The sequence below is a fragment of the Dendrobates tinctorius genome, unplaced genomic scaffold, assembly GCF_039654945.1.
Source record: "Dendrobates tinctorius isolate UK_male_01 unplaced genomic scaffold, ASM3965494v1 ptg000059l, whole genome shotgun sequence".
Taxonomy (NCBI): domain Eukaryota; kingdom Metazoa; phylum Chordata; class Amphibia; order Anura; family Dendrobatidae; genus Dendrobates; species Dendrobates tinctorius.
Window position 1 is genome coordinate 20,793,858 of NW_027361727.1, and position 18,558 is coordinate 20,812,415.

Here is an 18,558-nt window from a genome sequence, read left to right on the forward strand (position 1 = left end):
TATATAGGTACAGTTAATATTATTTACTGTGACTGTTTTATATTTGATAACCAAGCATCTATCAGCCCCATTAACATCTGAAAGGGGCGAATAATCATATATAGGACCATAGGATAGATAACTAGTTGTGGCTCGGCGTGTACGGCGCTGGGCTGAAGCATGCACTCTTCTGCCTTGTTCGGAGCCTCAAAGGCTTTTTTTTTTTTTCCTTCAACATACTGTATACCGTATATACTCGTGTATAAGCTGAGATTTTCAGCCTATTTTTTTCGGGCTGAAAGTTCCCCTCGGCAAATACGCGAGTCATATACCGGGGGGTGGGTGGGGGTGTCAGAGATCATACTCACCCCCTCCTGGCACGTCTCTGCAACCCCTGCTTCTCCCTCGGTCGTCTGCTTCCTGCGTTCACGTGGTACCGCTCATTAAACTCATGAATATGCTCATATTTATGAGTTTAATGAGCGGTACCACGTGAACGCTGAATGCAGGAAGCAGACGACCAATGGAGAAGCAGGGACTGCAGAGAAGACTGTGCGCCAGGAGGGGGTGAGTATGACGGGACAGAGCAATATTCACCTGTCCCGTTCCATCACCGTCCGCCACTGTCTCTCCAGGTCCTCCTGCTGTGACATTCAGGTCAGAGGGTGCGATGACTTAGTCAATGCCGCCCTCTGCTGAAGTCACTGCAGAGACCCAGCGGTGGACGGCGATGGAACAGGGTCCAGTAAATATCGCCGATGTCGGGGTCTCAGGACACCGGCACCTGGCCCCCCAGCGATGGAGAGGTGAGTGTCATTTTTTTTGTTAATTTTAGCAGCAGCAAATAAGAGGTATTTATGGAGCATCTTATGGAGGGTATTTATGGAGGATCTTATGGGGCATCATTAACCCTTGTACAGCAGCATATTATGGGGGGTATTTATGGGGCAGCATTAACCCTTGTGCAGCAGCATATGGGGGGCATTTATGGGGCAGCATTAACCCTTGTGCTGCAGCATATGTGGGGTATTTATGGAGCATCTTATGGGGCAACATTGACCCTTGTGCAGCAGCATATGGGGGGTATTTATGGGGCAGCATTAACCCTTGTGCAGCAGTATATTGGGGGGTATTTATGGAGCATCTTATGGGGCAGCATTAACCCTTGTGCAGCAGCATATGGGGGTATTTATGGGGTAGCATTAACCCTTGTGCAGCAGCATATTATGGGGGGTATTTATGGAGCATCTTATGAGGCAGCATTAACCCTTGTGCTGCAGCATATGGGGGGTATTTATGGAGCATCTTATGGGGCAGCATTAACCCTTGTGCAGCATATGGGGGGTATTTATGTAGCATCTTATGGGGCAGCATTAACCCTTGTGCAGCATATGGGGGGTATTTATGGAGCATCTTATGGGGCAGCATTAACCCTTATGCAGCAGCATATGGGTGATATTTATGGAGCATCTTATGGGGTAGCATTAACCCTTGTGCAGCAGCATATTATGGGGGGTATTTATGGAGCATCTCATGGGGCAGCATTAACCCTTGTGCAGCAGCATATTATGGGGGGTATTACTCTGTCGCCTCATTGGGGGACACAGAACCATGGGTGTTATGCTGCTGTCCACTAGGAGGCGACACTATGCATAATCTGAAAAAGATTAACTTTGGCTCCTCCTCTGCAGTATACACCCCTGGACGGCGTCAGCCTTCTCCAGTTTTTGCTTAGTGTCGCAGGAGGCACACCTAAGATTTTTTTTCTACTCCGTCTTTTTCCTGGATTTTTTTCCAAAGGACTACAGATGAAGAAAAGCGGGTCTCCAGCGAGACTCCCGGCATGGCTCCCTCCTCGGTCCCCCATTAGGGGTACGCGGTTGAGGTCCAGGTGGCTATTCCCCATGTCGCTCCCTCCCCAGTCCCTCGGGTACTGGTTCAAGGTCGAGACCCCCCTCCTTTCCCCAACCCCTTTGGGGTCTGGGTTGAGGTTGAGGCGAGGATGAAGACCCACTGACGGTGACAGACGCACCCTCCCTAATCCCCCGCAGGGGGCATTAGGTTGAGACGCCTCAGGTAGGGTCGGAGAACAGGCATCATTCCGCAGCTTCCAGGGACCCCAGACCAGCTGAGGGATCCTGTTGGGGCCGGGGAAGGGTGCGGACTGGATGGCACAGCAGAGACAGGGCTTTTCTGTGTCCCTTTCTCTGCAGCAGCAGCGGCTCCATAGCGCTCCAGGGGCCCCTCATACAAGAACCGCTTCCCCTGCTACCCCCACCGCTATCCAGTCGACCATTCTGGGGGGGTTTGGTACAAATCCGCCCCCCCCGGACTACTGTGCCGCTCTGGAGCCCTCCTGGGCATCAGGCCTCTAATTTAGACCGTGGCTTCGGCCTAGCCGAAGCCGCCTCCCGGATGACTAAAATGACACGCTGGAGTGTCATAGAAGGGGCGGATTGAGGCAGAAAGGGCGTGTTTTTACACAGCCCAGCGCGCCCTTTTTCAGCTCTCCGCCCCCTCCTCCCTCTCCTCTCAGTCCCGGTGGCCATTTTTTTTGGATGAGATCCAGGAGAGGAGCATCACAGCGGTCTCCGGGGGGCACAGAACTGGGATCTGTCGGCGCTGGACCTAGGGGCACACCGGTGGGGTAAGCTCACAGCTGGGTTCTCATACTCAGCTGTGAATCCATACTTCCTATAAGGCTCTCTGTGGGTTCCCTCTGCGTAGCCACCCCTGTTCGATCCCTAATAGCCAGCCTCTGTGCACTATGCCGGGCTCAAGGAAGAGAACCAGGCAGGAATGTTTCTATGCATTCTGCACAGCCTGCAAAGCCACGCTCCCTAGTGGCAGCACGTATCCGCACTGCCGGGACTGCATCCAGAACTCTGGGTCAGAACGCCAGGGAGTCCTTACTGACGCTTCAGTGTCACAGGCCACGCCGGAATGGGCAACTCAGATGTCTCAGTCTATGACACAGTCCATAGACAACCTAACTGCCACATTGCTGCAAGCTCTGCAGAGTCGGGCCCCGGCTATGGACGTTACACAGCAAACGGACAGCTTGTCTCAGGAACATGCTGCTTCCAACTCTCACAGACGTAAGCGGACCCACAGGTCTCGATCACCTGAGTCGTCCTATAGCACAAGGTCGCCCCCCCCCCAGGGAGAGACAGCGTCATTCCAGGTCTCCTAGGCAGTCCCCTGTCACAGACAGACAGTGCAATTTACCACAGAGATCCCCCACCACAGAAGACCCCCGCCCCAGGTCGCCCTCCAGGGATCACCTTAGCAAGGCACAGGATTCGGAGGGCATCTGTGACTCCGACTCAGATAACGAAACGGAGAGGTCCGTGGTACCTTCTCCCCCTAGCAATACAGCGCTAGTTGAGGACATAATCTCTGCCATCCATCGGGGGCTAAAAATTCCAGAGTCGGCCCCGGAAGTCCCAGAACATAGGATTTGCTTCAAAAGTGTTCAGAAACCACCTAAGGTCTTCCCTAATCACCATGAGTTTGAGAAAATACTTACCAAACAGTTTGCGCAGCCTGAGAAAAAATTTGCTAATCGCAAATATTTGGAAGCGAAGTACCCCTTCCCACAGACAGACACCAAACAATGGACAGATCCACCTGAAGTGGACACCCCGGTTTCTAGGCTAGCAGCGCAGACCTTACTCTCTCTGCCAGATAGCTCAACCCTCAGGGACGCAGCAGACCGGCAAGTAGAACGCATGGCTCGTTCTATTTTCGAAGCGGCAGGCGCCTCTCTGGGCCCTGCGTTTGCTTCAGTTTGGGCGGCCAAGGCCATCCTGGCTTGGGCCCAAAAACTACAGTAGGGTCTTCAAGCTTCAAATCCCGAACTCTCGGACCAAGCGGTCCAGATAGCAGTGGTAGCAGACTACATGCTTCATGCAGCCCTGGATTCCGCAAGAGGTGTAGCGGGAATAGCATCAAACGCCATCACGATCCGACGCATCCTCTGGCTGCGAGAATGGAAAGCGGATGCGGCCTCAAAGAAGTCCCTCACGCGACTTCCGTATCTTACTGGAAGACTTTTCGGCGAAAAGTTGGACACAATGATAGCCAATGCCACTGGGGGTAAGAGTACCTCTCTCCCTCAACTAAAACCGAAACGCACATTTAAACGAAGAAACCAGAGATGATTCCGATCCTTTCGGAATTCCTCGGGCTGGTCCGTCTCGCGCCCAGCGCAAAACCGTAACCGCTCTCCACGCAGGGACAACCCACGGACGCAGCAGCAACCGGTCAGATCTTGGCAGTCGAAATCAGGCCAAGCGAAACCCAAGGGAGGAAAACCTCAGAACTTCGCTTCATCATGACTCACGAACTCCGGAAGACACCCCACCAGTAGGCGGCCGACTTTTACTCTTTCAGCAAGTCTGGCTGCCTATTACAGAAGACAAGTGGGTCAGTGAAATAGTGTCTTCCGGATACAAGATAGAGTTCACTTCCGCTCCACCGAACCGGTTCTTCCTTTCTATTCCTCCCAACACCACCAGACAAGGCTCAAGCTTTCCACCAAGCGGTCTCCTCTCTCCTTCAAGCAGGAGTTGTGGTGCCGGTTCCCGCGAACGAGAGATTCCGAGGGTTCTACTCAAATCTGTTCGTAGTCCCCAAGAAAGGAGGCAGCGTCCGACCCATACTGGACCTAAAACAGCTCAACAATTGCGTACGGGTCCATCATTTCCGCATGAAGTCCCTCCGGTCCATCATTGCATCCATGGAGCAGGGAGAATACCTTGCCTCCATAGACATACAGGATGCGTATCTGCATATACCAATTTCCCCCGCCCACCAAAGGTTTCTCAGGTTCGCGGTCAACCAAAACCACTACCAGTTTGTCGCCCTTCCGTTCGGACTCGCCACGGCTCCAAGAACGTTCACCAAAGTCATGGCGGCCACCATGGACGTTCTGCACTCAAGAGGCATTCTAGTCATCCCGTACCTGGACGACCTCCTCAAGTCTCCCACTTTCAAAGACTGCGAGGTCAGTGTCTCAATCACAATAGACACACTGAGTCGCCTGGGATGGCTAGTCAACCTACAGAAATCGTCGACTATCCCAAGTCAGACTCTAACATTCCTGGGAATGTTATTCGACACCTCCAGGGGCCTGGTGCTCCTTCCCAAGGACAAGACACTGGCCATCCGTCTGGGAGTTCGTACACTCCTTCGCAGTCCTCCTCGATCTCTCCGGTTTGCCATGAGAGTCCTCGGACGGATGGCAGCAGCAATAGAGGCAGTGCCATTTGCCCAGTTTCACCTCAGGGTCCTTCAACTAGCCATACTCAGATCTTGGGACAGGAATCCCTTCTCCCTTGACAGGGAGTTCAGGCTGACGTCGTCAACCAGGAGGTCCCTGCATTGGTGGCTCAAACCAACCTCGCTTACACGAGGGAAGCCCTTTCTCTCAGGACAATGGAAGATCCTGACTACCGATGCAAGCCTGACAGGCTGGGGGGCGGTGCACCTACATCACAGGGCACAAGGCAAGTGGTCACCGAGGGAAGTGACATTGCCCATCAATATTCTGGAAATCAGGGCCATCATCTTGGCACTGAGAGCCTTTCATCACTTGCTTGCAGCCTCGCACATACGGATACAGTCGGACAATGCCACGGCTGTGGCATACGTGAACCACCAAGGCGGGACCCGCAGTGCCCAGGCGATGAGAGAAGTGGCGCATATCCTCCGCTGGGCAGAAGACACGAGGTCGGTACTTTCTGCGGTCCACATTCCGGGTGTAGAAAACTGGGAAGCCGACTTCCTCAGCAGGCAAGGAATGGACTCGGGGGGAGTGGTCTCTCCATCCCGAGATTTTTTTACCAGATCTGTCAATGCTGGGGAACCCAGGAGGTGGACCTAATGGCATCCCATCTCAATACCAAGGTCCCCAATTTCATGGCCAGGACACACGACCCGCGGTCACTCGGAGCGGATGCCCTGGTCCAGGACTGGTCCCAGTTCCGACTCCTGTACATTTTTCCTCTCCTCCCCCTAATCTCCAGGGTCGTGAGAAAGATCAAGCAAGAGGGAGTTCCAACCATCCTCATCGCGCCAGACTGGCCCAGACGTACATGGTACGCCGACATCGTTCAACTTACAGCAGACGTCCCCTGGCGTCTACCCGACCGTCACGACCTTCTGTCTCAAGGTCCGTTCTTCCATCAGAATTCAGGGGCCCTCAATTTGACGGCATGGCCCTTGAAACCTGGATTCTAACCCAGGCAGGTTTTTCACCGGCAGTCATTGCAACTATGATCAGGGCAAGGAAGCCTGCCTCCGCCAAGATCTATTATCGTACCTGGAGAGCTTTCTTTTCTTGGTGCGAATCTCATGGACAAGTCCCACTCCCTTATTCCCTCCCGAAGGTACTAGGTTTTCTTCAATCGGGCCTAGACGCCAAGCTATCCTTAGGCTCGCTTAAGAGTCAGGTGTCGGCGCTTTCAGTCCTTTTTCAAAAGCGCATTGCTATTAAACCGCAAGTAAGGACTTTCATCCAGGGAGTTTCCCGATTGGTTCCTCCCTACAAACGTCCGCTGGATACGTGGGACCTCAATCTGGTCCTGACAGCATTGCAAGCCCCACCCTTCGAACCTCTTAGAGGAGTTCCACTCTCCATTCTGTCTCAGAAAGTGGTTTTTCTAGTGGCGATCACCTCGTTACGCAGTGTGTCGGAATTGTCAGCACTTTCCTGCAGACGGCCTTTCCTAGCCTTTAACCAGGACAAGGTGGTTCTCCGCACGGTACCATCCTTCCTTCCGAAGGTTGTGTCCAACTTTCACCTCAATGAGGAGATGTCACTGCCATCCCTTTGCCCGGTTCCGGTTCATAGAGTGGAGAAGGCTCTGCATACGCTTGACCTCGTCAGAGCATTGCGGATTTACGTGTCCAGGACTGCACCTTTCCGGAAGTCTGATTCCCTCTTCATTCTTCCAGAAGGTAGTAGCAAGGGACTGCAGGCTTCCAAGGCTACCCTTGCCAGGTGGATCAAGTCCACCATACATGAGGCCTACCGACTTAACAGTTCCCCTCTTCCGGCCGGTATCACGGCACACTCTACACGGGCAGTAGGGGCCTCCTGGGCCATTCGGCATCAGGCTTCGGCACAACAAGTGTGTTAGGCGGCCACTTGGACTAGCCTACACACGTTTACGAAACACTACAGTGTTCATACCCAGTCCTCAGCGGATGCGAGCCTGGGTAGACTGGTACTGCAGGCGGCAGTGCCCCAAATTTAGGGACCTGCTAGCACATTATTCCTCCATTGCTTCCCACCCAGGGACTGCTTTGGGACATCCCATGGTTCGGTGTCCCCCAATGAGGCGACAGAGTAAAGGAGATTTGTGTACTCACCGTAAAATCTTTCTCTTAGCCTCTAATTGGGGGACACAGCTCCCACCCTGTTGCCCTTATGGGCCGTTGTTTACGGTTGAGTTCTCATATTGTTCTTTGAGCTCGTACATAGTAGCCTTCTTACAGGCATGGTTATGTTATTTGGTTACGTTCTTCCTAATGCTTTTGCACAAAACTGGAGAAGGCTGACGCCGTCCAGGGGTGTATACTGCAGAGGAGGAGCCAAAGTTAATCTTTTTCAGATTATGCATAGTGTCGCCTCCTAGTGGACAGCAGCATAACACCCATGGTTCTGTGTCCCCCAATTAGAGGCTAAGTGTTGTGAGTTCATTTTCCCCTTCATTACTGAGGCCCGAGGAACTCCCTCTTCTGGTAAAAGAAGGTAGTGAGCCTGATTGTCAAACACCTGAGGCTGATGATTGTGACTGACTGAGTGGAGTTACGGACTGGATATAATGCTGCCGACGCCCTTCTGCCCTGCGGGTGATTTCTCTGTGGGATCCTTGGAGACCAGTCTGAATTCCTGCTCCTCCAAAGCTAAGTTTGCTGCTCGGCCTTTTGCTTTTGTGCTTTGACTTTGTTTTTGCTTTGTTTTTCAGGATTTCTGCCATTCCCTGCTGGGGTGTGCTGAATTCATTTAGCTCTGTCTTCTGAAATTACCTGAGTGCTGATTCAGTTTTTGAAGCCTAGCTGCTTCAGGGCCTTTTCTCATATCAGCTGGTTGGCTTATGTCTTTGATAGGGTTTTGGCAGATTGCAGACAGCAGCCTTCCTGTCCTTTGCTATCTAGGTAGTTTTGGGGCCCCGTCTTTGCTCAGTCTATCTTTCTGTCTGTGTTAGTATTTTCATCTTGCTTCACCGTCATTATATGTTGGGGGCTGCCTATTGCTTTGCGGTCTGCTCTGGGGCAGTTTAGATTTCCCCTTTCTTTCTTTAGGCCTATGTATTTCTCCGGCTGTGATCGAGGGGTCTAGGGCATCGTAGGAACCCCCCACGGCTACTGCTAGTTGTGTTGATAGGTTCAGGGGTCTGCAATCTGATAGTTGCCAACTTCTCTGGGTTTCTGGACTTAGCTTGTATTTCTGCTTTTGCCTCCTACGGTGACTCATTCATAACACTAAGAGAGAGATTTTACGGTGAGTACACAAAAATCTCCTTTTATGGAGCATCTTATGGGGCAGCATTAACCCTTGTGCAGCAGCAAATTATGGGGGGTATTTATGGAGCATCTTATGGGGCAGCATTAACCCTTGTGCAGCAGCATATTATGGGGGGTATTTATGGAGCATCTTATGGGGCAGCATTAACCCTTGTGCAGCAGCATATTATGGGGGGTATTTATGGGGCAGCATTAACCCTTGTGCAGCAGCAAATTATGGGGGGTATTTCTCGTTCGCCTTATTGGGGGACACAGAGACCATGGGTGTATGCTGCTGCCACTAGGAGGCTGACACTATGCACAAAAAAGTTAGATCCTCCTCCGCCGTATACACCCCACCGACCGGCAGGAAATTCCTCAGTTTATCTTAGTGTCAGTAGGAGGTGGACACGGGTCTTTTATTAGACCCATATCTACCTCAGTGTGCGTCGTTTCTTTGCAGGTTCCGGAGGGATACGGAGTGAACAGTCACATCCGTACTCCCACAAAGAGACTATGAGTACGGCGTGTACTGCCACCCCGTATCCTCATAGGTCTCCGGAGCAGGACCAGGAGCCTCGCACAAGTAGGTGCCAGCTGCACGGACGGTCCTTGCCCCCCGCCTCCCACCCTCTCGCCTACCAGAGCCTGAAGGTTGGATGAGGCGCGGATTTCATAGAGACAGACAGCGTGGGATTTTCAGGTACCTTTATTGTAAGGCCCCCTGCCTGGGTGAGTATGTCAGTCTTCCCCCGGCGTTTTCTCTTGGAGCGGTCGCCGGGGGACCACGTTAGGGTCCCTGCACGCCCCGCATCCCCCCACGGTCACTGCATCCATGCAGGCCCCGGGTCTTCACGGGCCTCGTTCTGTGCTTCCCCCCCCCCCCCCCCCCCCTTTTTTTCCATCTCGGCAGGGGTAGCGCTGGAGTCGGGCAGTTCTGGGCAGGGACGCGGCCCGGTGTTGCGACGCGTCTTCCGCGCCGACCCCCTGCTGACAGGCTGCCGCCGCAACTAGTTTAGGCCCCGGCTTGTGTTCGGGCCTACCGCAGTGTCGCGGCCACGCCCCCCACCCCTTTCTACTAAGCGGGCTTCACTCCCGCTCTCCACAGGCCCTCCCCCCGCCTTTCCCTCTCCTGCCCAGCATATTATGGCTAGAGGGCAGCAATTATTAACCCTGCGAGGACCGCCCTTCCCCCGGACCCGCGCTTTTCTACAGGCAGGCGCCATCTTCACAGCCTGCCAGCCGGACGCAGCTGGAGAGGCTCCCCAGCCCCTGAGCAGTTTCTGCAAGCAGCTTTTTGCCTCTTTGGGACGGCCAGCCGGACTTCTCCCTGATCTGCATCCCCGGACAGGTCGAGCAGCATCGCTTTTGGGGACACCGGACCGTGAGTAGTTTTGCACGGCAGACTGACCCTTCTCCGCCCTCTGTCCCCCAACCTTCCGGCACTACCTCAGGTTTTTCACAATGTCTATCCCTAAGGCTGATCGTACCCGCTCTTCGGCCCCAGGTCAAAACCTTTCTTCAGGGTGTGGCTCACACGGTTCCTCCGTACCGAGCGCCCGTGGATCCTTGGGATCTTAATTTCGTTCTTGGGGTTCTGCAAGGTCCTCCTTTTGAACCTCTCAGGGATGTTTCCCTTGCCCTCCTTTCTTGGAAGGTGGCCTTTCGGGTGGCCATTACTTCCATCCGACGTGTGTCGGAATTAGCTGCCCTTTCTTGCCGCTCTCCCTTCTTGGTACTTCATCAGGACAAGGTAGTTCTGCGGCCTCCGCCCTCTTTCCTTCCGAAGGTGGTATCTTCGTTTCACCTCAATGAGGACATTGTTCTGCCATCCTACTGCCCGAGCCCAGCTCATCCTCGGGAGCGATCCTTGAACAAGCTGGACCTGGTCAGGGCATCGAGAGTCTATCTAGCCAGGACATCTTCCTTGCGGAAGTCAGACTCTCTGTTTATCATTCCAGGACGGTGCAAGGAAAGGTCACCCAGCCTCAAAGGCCACTATTGCTCGATGGATCAGATCGGCAATTTTGGAGGCATACCGGGTCAAGCATCGTGCAGCTCCTTCAGGGATCAGAGCGCACTCTACCCGGGCGGTGGGCGCCTCCTGGGCGGTGCGCCACAGAGCTTCCGCGCTGCAGCTTTGCAAAGCTGCAACGTGGTCTTCGGTTCACACTTTTGTGAAATTCTACAGGGTCCACACCTATGCTTCGGCGGACGCCAGCCTAGGTAGAAGGATTCTGCAGGCCGCGGTGGTGAGTCCACTGGCCTGATGGAAGTTTGTTTCCCACCCCAGGGACTGCTTTGGGACGTCCCATGGTCTCTGTGTCCCCCAATAAGGCGAACGAGAAAACAGGATTTTTTTGGGTTGCTTACCGTAAAATCTGTTTCTCGGAGCCTTCATTGGGGGGGACAGCACCCTCCCATGTTCTACAACTCCTGTTCTTATGTTTGTCGATTGGTTACAGTTGAGTTGTTTGTTCTGTTTTCAATCTATTCCGTTACTTCTCCTACTGCTTTCTCACTAACTGAGGAATTTCCTGCCGGTCGGTGGGGTGTTTACGGCGGAGGAGGAGCTAACTTTTTTGTGCATAGTGTCAGCCTCCTAGTGGCAGCAGCATACACCCATGGTCTCTGTGTCCCCCAATGAAGGCTCCGAGAAACAGATTTTACGGTAAGCAACCCAAAAAATCCTGTTTTATGGAGCATCTTATGGGGCAGCATTAACCCTTGTGCAGCAGCATATTATGGGGGGTATTTATGGAGCATCTTATGGGGCAACATTAACCCTTGTGCAGCAGCATCTTATGGGGCAGCATTAACCCTTGTGCAGCAGCATATTATGGGGGGTATTTATGGAGCATCTTATGGGGCAGCATATGGGGGGTATTTATAGGGCAACATTAACCCTTGTGTAGTAGCATATGGGGGGTATTTATGGAGCAACTTATGGGGCAGCATTAACCCTTGGGCAGCAGCATATAGAGGGTATTTATGGAGCATCTAATGGGGCAGCATTAACCATTGTGCAGCAGCATATGGGGGGTTTTATCTATGGAGCATCTTCTTGGACCATCATTAACCCTAGGATTATACGCGAGTCAATAAGTTTTCCCAGTTTTTTGTGGCAAAATTAAGGGGGTCGGCTTATACACGGATCGGCTTATACACGAGTATATACGGTAAATATTTTTATTTGCAGGATGATTTTTTTTAAGGCATCATTTTAAGGTATGAATAGTATTCAAAAACTTTTAGTTATTTATTTTGGGGGGGTAAATGTGGTGGAGACTTTTATTTTTTGGCTTTTCTTTTAGTAATATTTACCATCCCGTTATAAATAATAAAGGGGTGGTTTGGCCTTATGATGATTTTATTCTTTGGCTAGGTAAACAAGATCAGATCTTGGGCGGGTCAAACACCCGGCAACCCGCAAGTCATAGCTGTTAGGCTGGAGTCACACTTACCTGCGCAAAATACGCTCCGTATTTTACATGCGTAATATGGATGACAGACCCCTAAATAGTGCTCCGTATGTCATCCGTAATCAAGGTGTGGTCGCGTATTTTGCGCATGTCAGCATCCGTATGTAATCCGTATGGCGAGATTTTCTCGCAGGCTTGCAAAATGGACATATAATGGAGCCCTATGACAGGGTTTATAACAGAAACCAAAGAATAGATATAGACACACAGAATGCATACACTCACTGGCCACTTTATTAGGTACACCTGTCCAACTGTGTGTTAAGACTTAATTTCTAATCAGCCAATCACATGGCGGCAACTCAGTGCATTTAGGCATGTAGACATGGTCAAGACAATCTCCTGCAGTTCAAACCGAGCATCAGTATGGGGAAGAAAGGTGATTTGAGTGCCTTTGAACGTGGCATGATTGTTGGTGCCAGAAGGGCTGGTCTGAGAATTTCAGAAACTGCTGATCTACTGGGATTTTCACGCACAACCATCTCTAGGGTTTACAGAGAATGGTCCGAAAAAGAAAAAAAATCCAGTGAGCGGCAGTTCTGTGGCCGGAAATGCCATGTTGATGCCAGAGGTCAGAGGAGAATGGGCAGACTGGTTCGAGCTGATAGAAAGGCAACAGTGACTCAAATTGCCACCCGTTACAACCAAGGTAGGCAGAAGAGCATCTCTGAACGCACAGTGCGTCGAACTTTGAGGCAGATGGGCTACAGCAGCAGAAGACCACACTGGGTACCACTCCTCTCAGCTAAGAACAGGAAACTGAGGCTACAATTTGCACAAGCTCTTCGAAATTGGACAGTAGAAGATTGGAAAAACGTTGCCTGGTCTGATGAGTCTCGATTTCTGCTGCGACATTCGGATGGTAGGGTCAGAATTTGGCGTAAACAACATGAAAGCATGGATCCATCCTGCCTTGTATCAACGGTTCAGGCTGGTGGTGGTGGTGTCATGGTGTGGGGAATTTTTTCTGGGCACTCTTTGGGCCCCTTGGTACCAATTGAGCATCGTTGCAACGCCACAGCCTACCTGAGTATTGTTGCTGACCATGTCCATCCCTTTATGACCACAATGTACCCAACATCTGATGGCTACTTTCAGCAGGATAATGCGCCATGTCATAAAGCTCGAATCATCTCAGATTGGTTTCTTGAGCATGACAATGAGTTTACTGTACTCAAATGGCCTCCTCAGTCACCAGATCTCAATCCAATAGAGCATCTTTGGGATGTGGTGGAACGGGAGATTCGCATCAGGGATGTGCAGCCGACAAATCTGCGCCAACTGTGTGATGCCATCATGTCAATATGGTCCAAAATCTCTGAGGAATGCTTCCAGCACCTTGTTGAATCTCTGCCACGAAGAATTGAGGCAGTTCTGAAGGCAAAAGGGGGTCCAACCCCTTACTAGCATGGTGTACCTAATAAAGTGGCCAGTGAGTGTGTGTGTGTATATATATATATATATATATATATATATATATATATATATATATATATATATATATTATGTATATATCCTTTCGTTTCTTTATTAAACCTGTCAGTGTGAGTTTACTGTATCGTGCACTGAATTGCCGGCTTTGCTAAAAGACACTGGGTGCGTATTTCTCGCAAGTCACACGTGTATTCTGTGTGTAATCCGTATTTTTTGCGTACCCATAGACTTGCATTGGCGTACTACGGGCGTAGTACGCTGACAATCGCAGCATGCTGAGAGTGGCACGGAGCGTAGGATACGGAGGAGAAATATACGCCTGGTGCGAGTGACCCCATAGAAAATCATTTGTCCGTGTCTAATGCGTGCTTTTTGCGCCTCTCACTCTCCCGTATTCCTCGCCAGTGTGACTCCGGCCTTATTCTGCTAAATCTAAACCGTGCACGGAGTGGGGTCAGCGCCTATTTGTGACATGGTTCTTGCCATTTAAAGGGGTCTTAAGTTTTTTAATGGTTAAAATTCTAAAGTGCTTGTAAAAAAAACAGCAACTTTGCCTTTAACCCTTTAATAAAAATCCTTCCTATTTTCAGGACTGGACAGATTATTAATTCTATAGTTTACACCACGATATCTTGATTACTGGCCACCACTGCATTATAACAGTGGTCGGTTACCTAGGCAATGAGCCACCTATCCAGGCGTTTTTTTTTTTTTTTGTTTTTTTTTTTAAGTAGTGTTTTCTATGTGCAGTATGGGGTGTTCATGTTGCAGTGATAAGTTATGTGGATTTTTACCATTTTTTTATGATAAAATGTTCTGCAATGTTTTGTATTGTTTTCTTATATCCTTCAACACTGGGTTTTTTTATTTTTTACATTTTTTTACCTGTGTGATCGGTGGACATAATGTCCTGCTATACTTTTGTATTGCTGTGTATTTTGTTTCCAGCTTCTGGAGGCCCATTAGCACTCAGTGGAAACGCTGTGGGGTGAGAGATTCCTTCCCAAGCAGAGATAAATAATGTAAGAGTAAATGTATAATTCTAGATTTCTTTCTTGTAGATGTTGGGGGAGTATAATCACTCTGTATTGTGCTACGACCGAGTCCTGGAGTTGCGTCCTTTCTTCTATGAAGCTGACAAAAGGAAGAAGGCCGTCCTGTGCCAGCAGAAGCTGGAGCAGAAGTTGGAGGCTCAGCACAGGCGAGTGTCTACGCCATAATACTATCACGGTATCTGTACAAAGAACGGAAGGTGTCACAATGGCTCTTCACTTTTATATCTCTTCCCAGGTCTTTGCAAAGGACTCTGAATGAGCTGAAGGAATATCAGAAGCAGCACGACCATTACCTGAGACAGCAGGAGGTTCTGGAGAAACATAAGCTGATCCAGGAGGAGCAGATCCTCAGGAACATCATCCATGAGACACAAATGGCCAAGGAGGCTCAGCTAGGTAAATCCGGGCATTACATGGTCTTACCTGGTGACATGGGGAGAAAACATTGTACTGGGTCGGGTCTGTGTCCTGCAGGAGGTGATGGGACGGGTCTGTGTCCTGCAGGAGGTGATGGGACGGGTCTGTGTCCTGCAGGAGGTGATGGGACGGGTCTGTGTCCTGCAGGAGGTGATGGGACGGGTCTGTGTCCTGCAGGAGGTGATGGGACGGGTCTGTGTCCTGCAGGAGGTGATGGGACGGGTCTGTGTCCTGCAGGAGGTGATGGGACGGGTCTGTGTCCTGTAGGAGGTGATGGGACGGGTCTGTGTCCTGTAGGAGGTGATGGGACGGGTCTGTGTCCTGTAGGAGGTGATGGGACGGGTCTGTGTCCTGTAGGAGGTGATGGGTCGGGTCTGTGTCCTGTAGGAGGTGATGGGACGGGTCTGTGTCCTGTAGGAGGTGATGGGTCGGGTCTGTGTCCTGTAGGAGGTGATGGGTCGGGTCTGTGTCCTGTAGGAGGTGATGGGTCGGGTCTGTGTCCTGCAGGAGGTGATGGGACGGGTCTGTGTCCTGCAGGAGGTGATGGGACGGGTCTGTGTCCTGCAGGAGGTGATGGGACGGGTCTGTGTCCTGTAGGAGGTGATGGGACGGGTCTGTGTCCTGTAGGAGGTGATGGGACGGGTCTGTGTCCTGTAGGAGGTGATGGGTCGGGTCTGTGTCCTGTAGGAGGTGATGGGACGGGTCTGTGTCCTGTAGGAGGTGATGGGACGGGTCTGTGTCCTGTAGGAGGTGATGGGTCGGGTCTGTGCCCTGCAGGAGGTGATGGGTCGGGTCTGTGCCCTGCAGGAGGTGATGGGTCGGGTCTGTGCCCTGCAGGAGGTGATGGGTCGGGTCTGTGCCCTGCAGGAGGTGATGGGTCGGGTCTGTGCCCTGCAGGAGGTGATGGGTCGGGTCTGTGCCCTGCAGGAGGTGATGGGTCGGGCATCGACGTCCTGCAGGAGGTGATGGGTTGGGTCTGTGTCCTGCAGGTGGTTATGGGTCGGGCATCGGCGTCCCACAGGCGGTGATGGGTCGGGCATCGGCGTCCCGCAGGCGGTGATGGGTCGGGCATCGGCGTCCCGCAGGCGGTGATGGGTCGGGCATCGGCGTCCCGCAGGCGGGGAAGGGCCGGGCATCGGCGTCCCGCAGGCGGGGAAGGGCCGGGCATCGGCGTCCCGCAGGCGGGGAAGGGCCGGGCATCGGCGTCCCGCAGGCGGGGAAGGCTCGGGCATCGGCGTCCCGCAGGCGGGGAAGGCTCGGGCATCGGCGTCCCGCAGGCGGGGAAGGCTCGGGCATCGGCGTCCCGCAGGCGGGGAAGGCTCGGGCATCGGCGTCCCGCAGGCGGGGAAGGCTCGGGCATCGGCGTCCCGCAGGCGGGGAAGGCTCGGGCATCGGCGTCCCGCAGGCCAGTAGTGGAAATCCGGGGCTTGTGACCCTGCAGGAGGGAAGGGTTGAGTTTAGGCTGCTCTATAGCATTGCAGGAGCATTATTCCTGGATGCCATACATATTATCTGTATGAGGTTGTGTGTCTGGTCTGTAGTGTGGTGTATAAACCTGGTAATTATTTTAGGAAATCATCAGATTTGTCAAATCAGCAACCGTAAGCACAGTCTGCACTGCCCGTGGGATTTACCGGTGCGCTACCACCGGGGAGATGTCTTTGAGAACGTGGAGCATGTGTTGGTAAGTATCGGCGAAATGAAAAGCGAGAACAAGACAGTAAATATTTCAGCATTTTACATGTTCAATTCCTTTTTCTAAAGTAAATCCCGGACTCCTGTGTGTGGACTGCTGCTCTGCCAGTAGTACTTGGTGCAGCTCAGTCTGGAGGAGTCTACTTAAATTTCTAAGTATTTTCATGATATTTTTCCCTGTTCTGTCAGTTTGGTGATGACACTTCCTCAGCACAGATGACATCGGACAATTTAGATCTTCAGGCAAATCAAAGTGTTCTGCTACAGCGCCCACCAGTTTCTCGCTCTGCAATAAAAGTGTGGGGATTGGATGCGGCCTCATTTCATGTAAGTGGCATCATAGCAGTAAAGCGATGGACCATAAACATATGAGATGGATCCGTATATACAGCCATACCACCGCAGCGTCACTCACTCTGCACTGACTGTTCTCTGTACCACCGCTCAGATCACATTTTATTAAAATCTGTCCGAGAGGCGGAGAAGTTAAAATTTAGAAAAGTGTAAAAAAAAAAATTTTCTGACTTTCTGTAAATTGTTTTAAATTTTACTTAGTAAATAATCACAACATAGAGACAAAAATGCACAGTTTCTTTCTTTTTTTTTTTTTTTTTTTTTTTTTTTTTTTTTAAGGAAGAGCGAGATAATCTATGGCCCAAGAAAGCAGATTGTGCCAAAAAGTTTCCAACGGTTCCTCCACCTGAAGAGCTTCCAAAATATTACCTACCTCCAGCACAGCCTGGTCTGAGGTGAGTGTACAGCTGACCGTCCACGTGACATAGCAGATGGCCATGTATCCCTTCTACCCCATACACATGTGCTCCCGACTATCGGCTCATTGTTCATATGTTTTCTATGGTCAGCATGGAGAACGCCGCTGACGGACACCCCTGCTAGCGAGGTATCTCTCCGGAAAACAAATGTTTGTCCAATGAAATTCCAACCGCTTTATCTTTTTCTCCCTCGACATCTGTCTAGGGGAGTAGAGAGACCCCCATACACATCAGATGGTTGGACGGGTGACTTTCATCGAATATGTATGGGGGCCTTTAGTGTGGTCAGTATACATCCCCTGATCAGCTCTGAATGCAGCGTTACATTGCAGCTCATAAATAATATATGTCTGCGGACCCTCTGGTTCCTCTAGAGCAGTGATGGTGAACCTTTCTGAGACAGAGTGCCCAAACTGCAACCTAAAACCCAATTATTTATGTCGAAGTGCCAAATGCCCCATCATGATCCCCTTGATGTAGAAATATGCCCCATCATGATCCCCTTCATGCAGAAATATGCCCCATCATTATCCCCTTTATGCAGAAATATGCCCCATCATGATCGCCTTCATGCAGAAATATGCCCCATCATGATCCCCTTTATGCAGAAATGTGCCCCATCATGATCCCCTTCTTGTAGTAATGTGCCCCATCATGATCCCCTTCTTGTAGTAATACGCCCCATCATGATCCCCTTCTTGTAGTAATATGCCCCATCATGATCCCCTTCTTGTAGTAATATGCCCCATCATGATCCCCTTCATGTAGAAATGCCCCATAATGATTCCCTTCATGTAGAAATTGCCCATTCCACCACCTCCATCATTTCCTCCTCCCCATCACCCCCATCATTGGCCCTCTCCCTATCACCCCCATCATTGGCCCTCTCCCTATCACCCCCATCATTGGCCCTCTCCCTATCACTCCGATCATTGGCCCTCTCCCCAACATTGACTGACACACACACACACACACACACACACACACACACACCACAGCAGCTTCACTGGCACAGCGACCACACTCTCCTCTCTGCGCGCTGGCAGCTTCCTTCCTCTCACTGACACAGCAGCCACGGAGCTGAATGATGTCATCCAGCCGCGTCTGCGTCGCTCAATGTGTGAGGCAAGAAGCTGCAGCTCGGAGTTTCAGAGCAAGGATGAGGCGATGCCGCGTGCCAGCTGAGAGGGCTCTGCGTGCCCGCTCTGG

At 51.5% G+C, this 18,558-nt stretch overlaps 1 protein-coding gene across 2 annotated transcripts in view; it reads left to right on the forward strand.

Moving 5' to 3' along the window:
- The window catches only part of TTC17 (tetratricopeptide repeat domain 17), an 84,115-nt gene that overhangs the window by 27,082 nt on the left and 38,475 nt on the right, over nucleotides 1-18,558 (forward strand). For both annotated transcript variants that reach the window (XM_073578549.1, XM_073578550.1), the window contains exons 8-12: nucleotides 14,471-14,610; nucleotides 14,700-14,860; nucleotides 16,453-16,565; nucleotides 16,766-16,903; nucleotides 17,210-17,325. In XM_073578549.1, coding sequence (XP_073434650.1) covers nucleotides 14,471-14,610; nucleotides 14,700-14,860; nucleotides 16,453-16,565; nucleotides 16,766-16,903; nucleotides 17,210-17,325 — 668 coding nt within the window. The remainder of the gene's footprint in view (nucleotides 1-14,470; nucleotides 14,611-14,699; nucleotides 14,861-16,452; nucleotides 16,566-16,765; nucleotides 16,904-17,209; nucleotides 17,326-18,558) is intronic.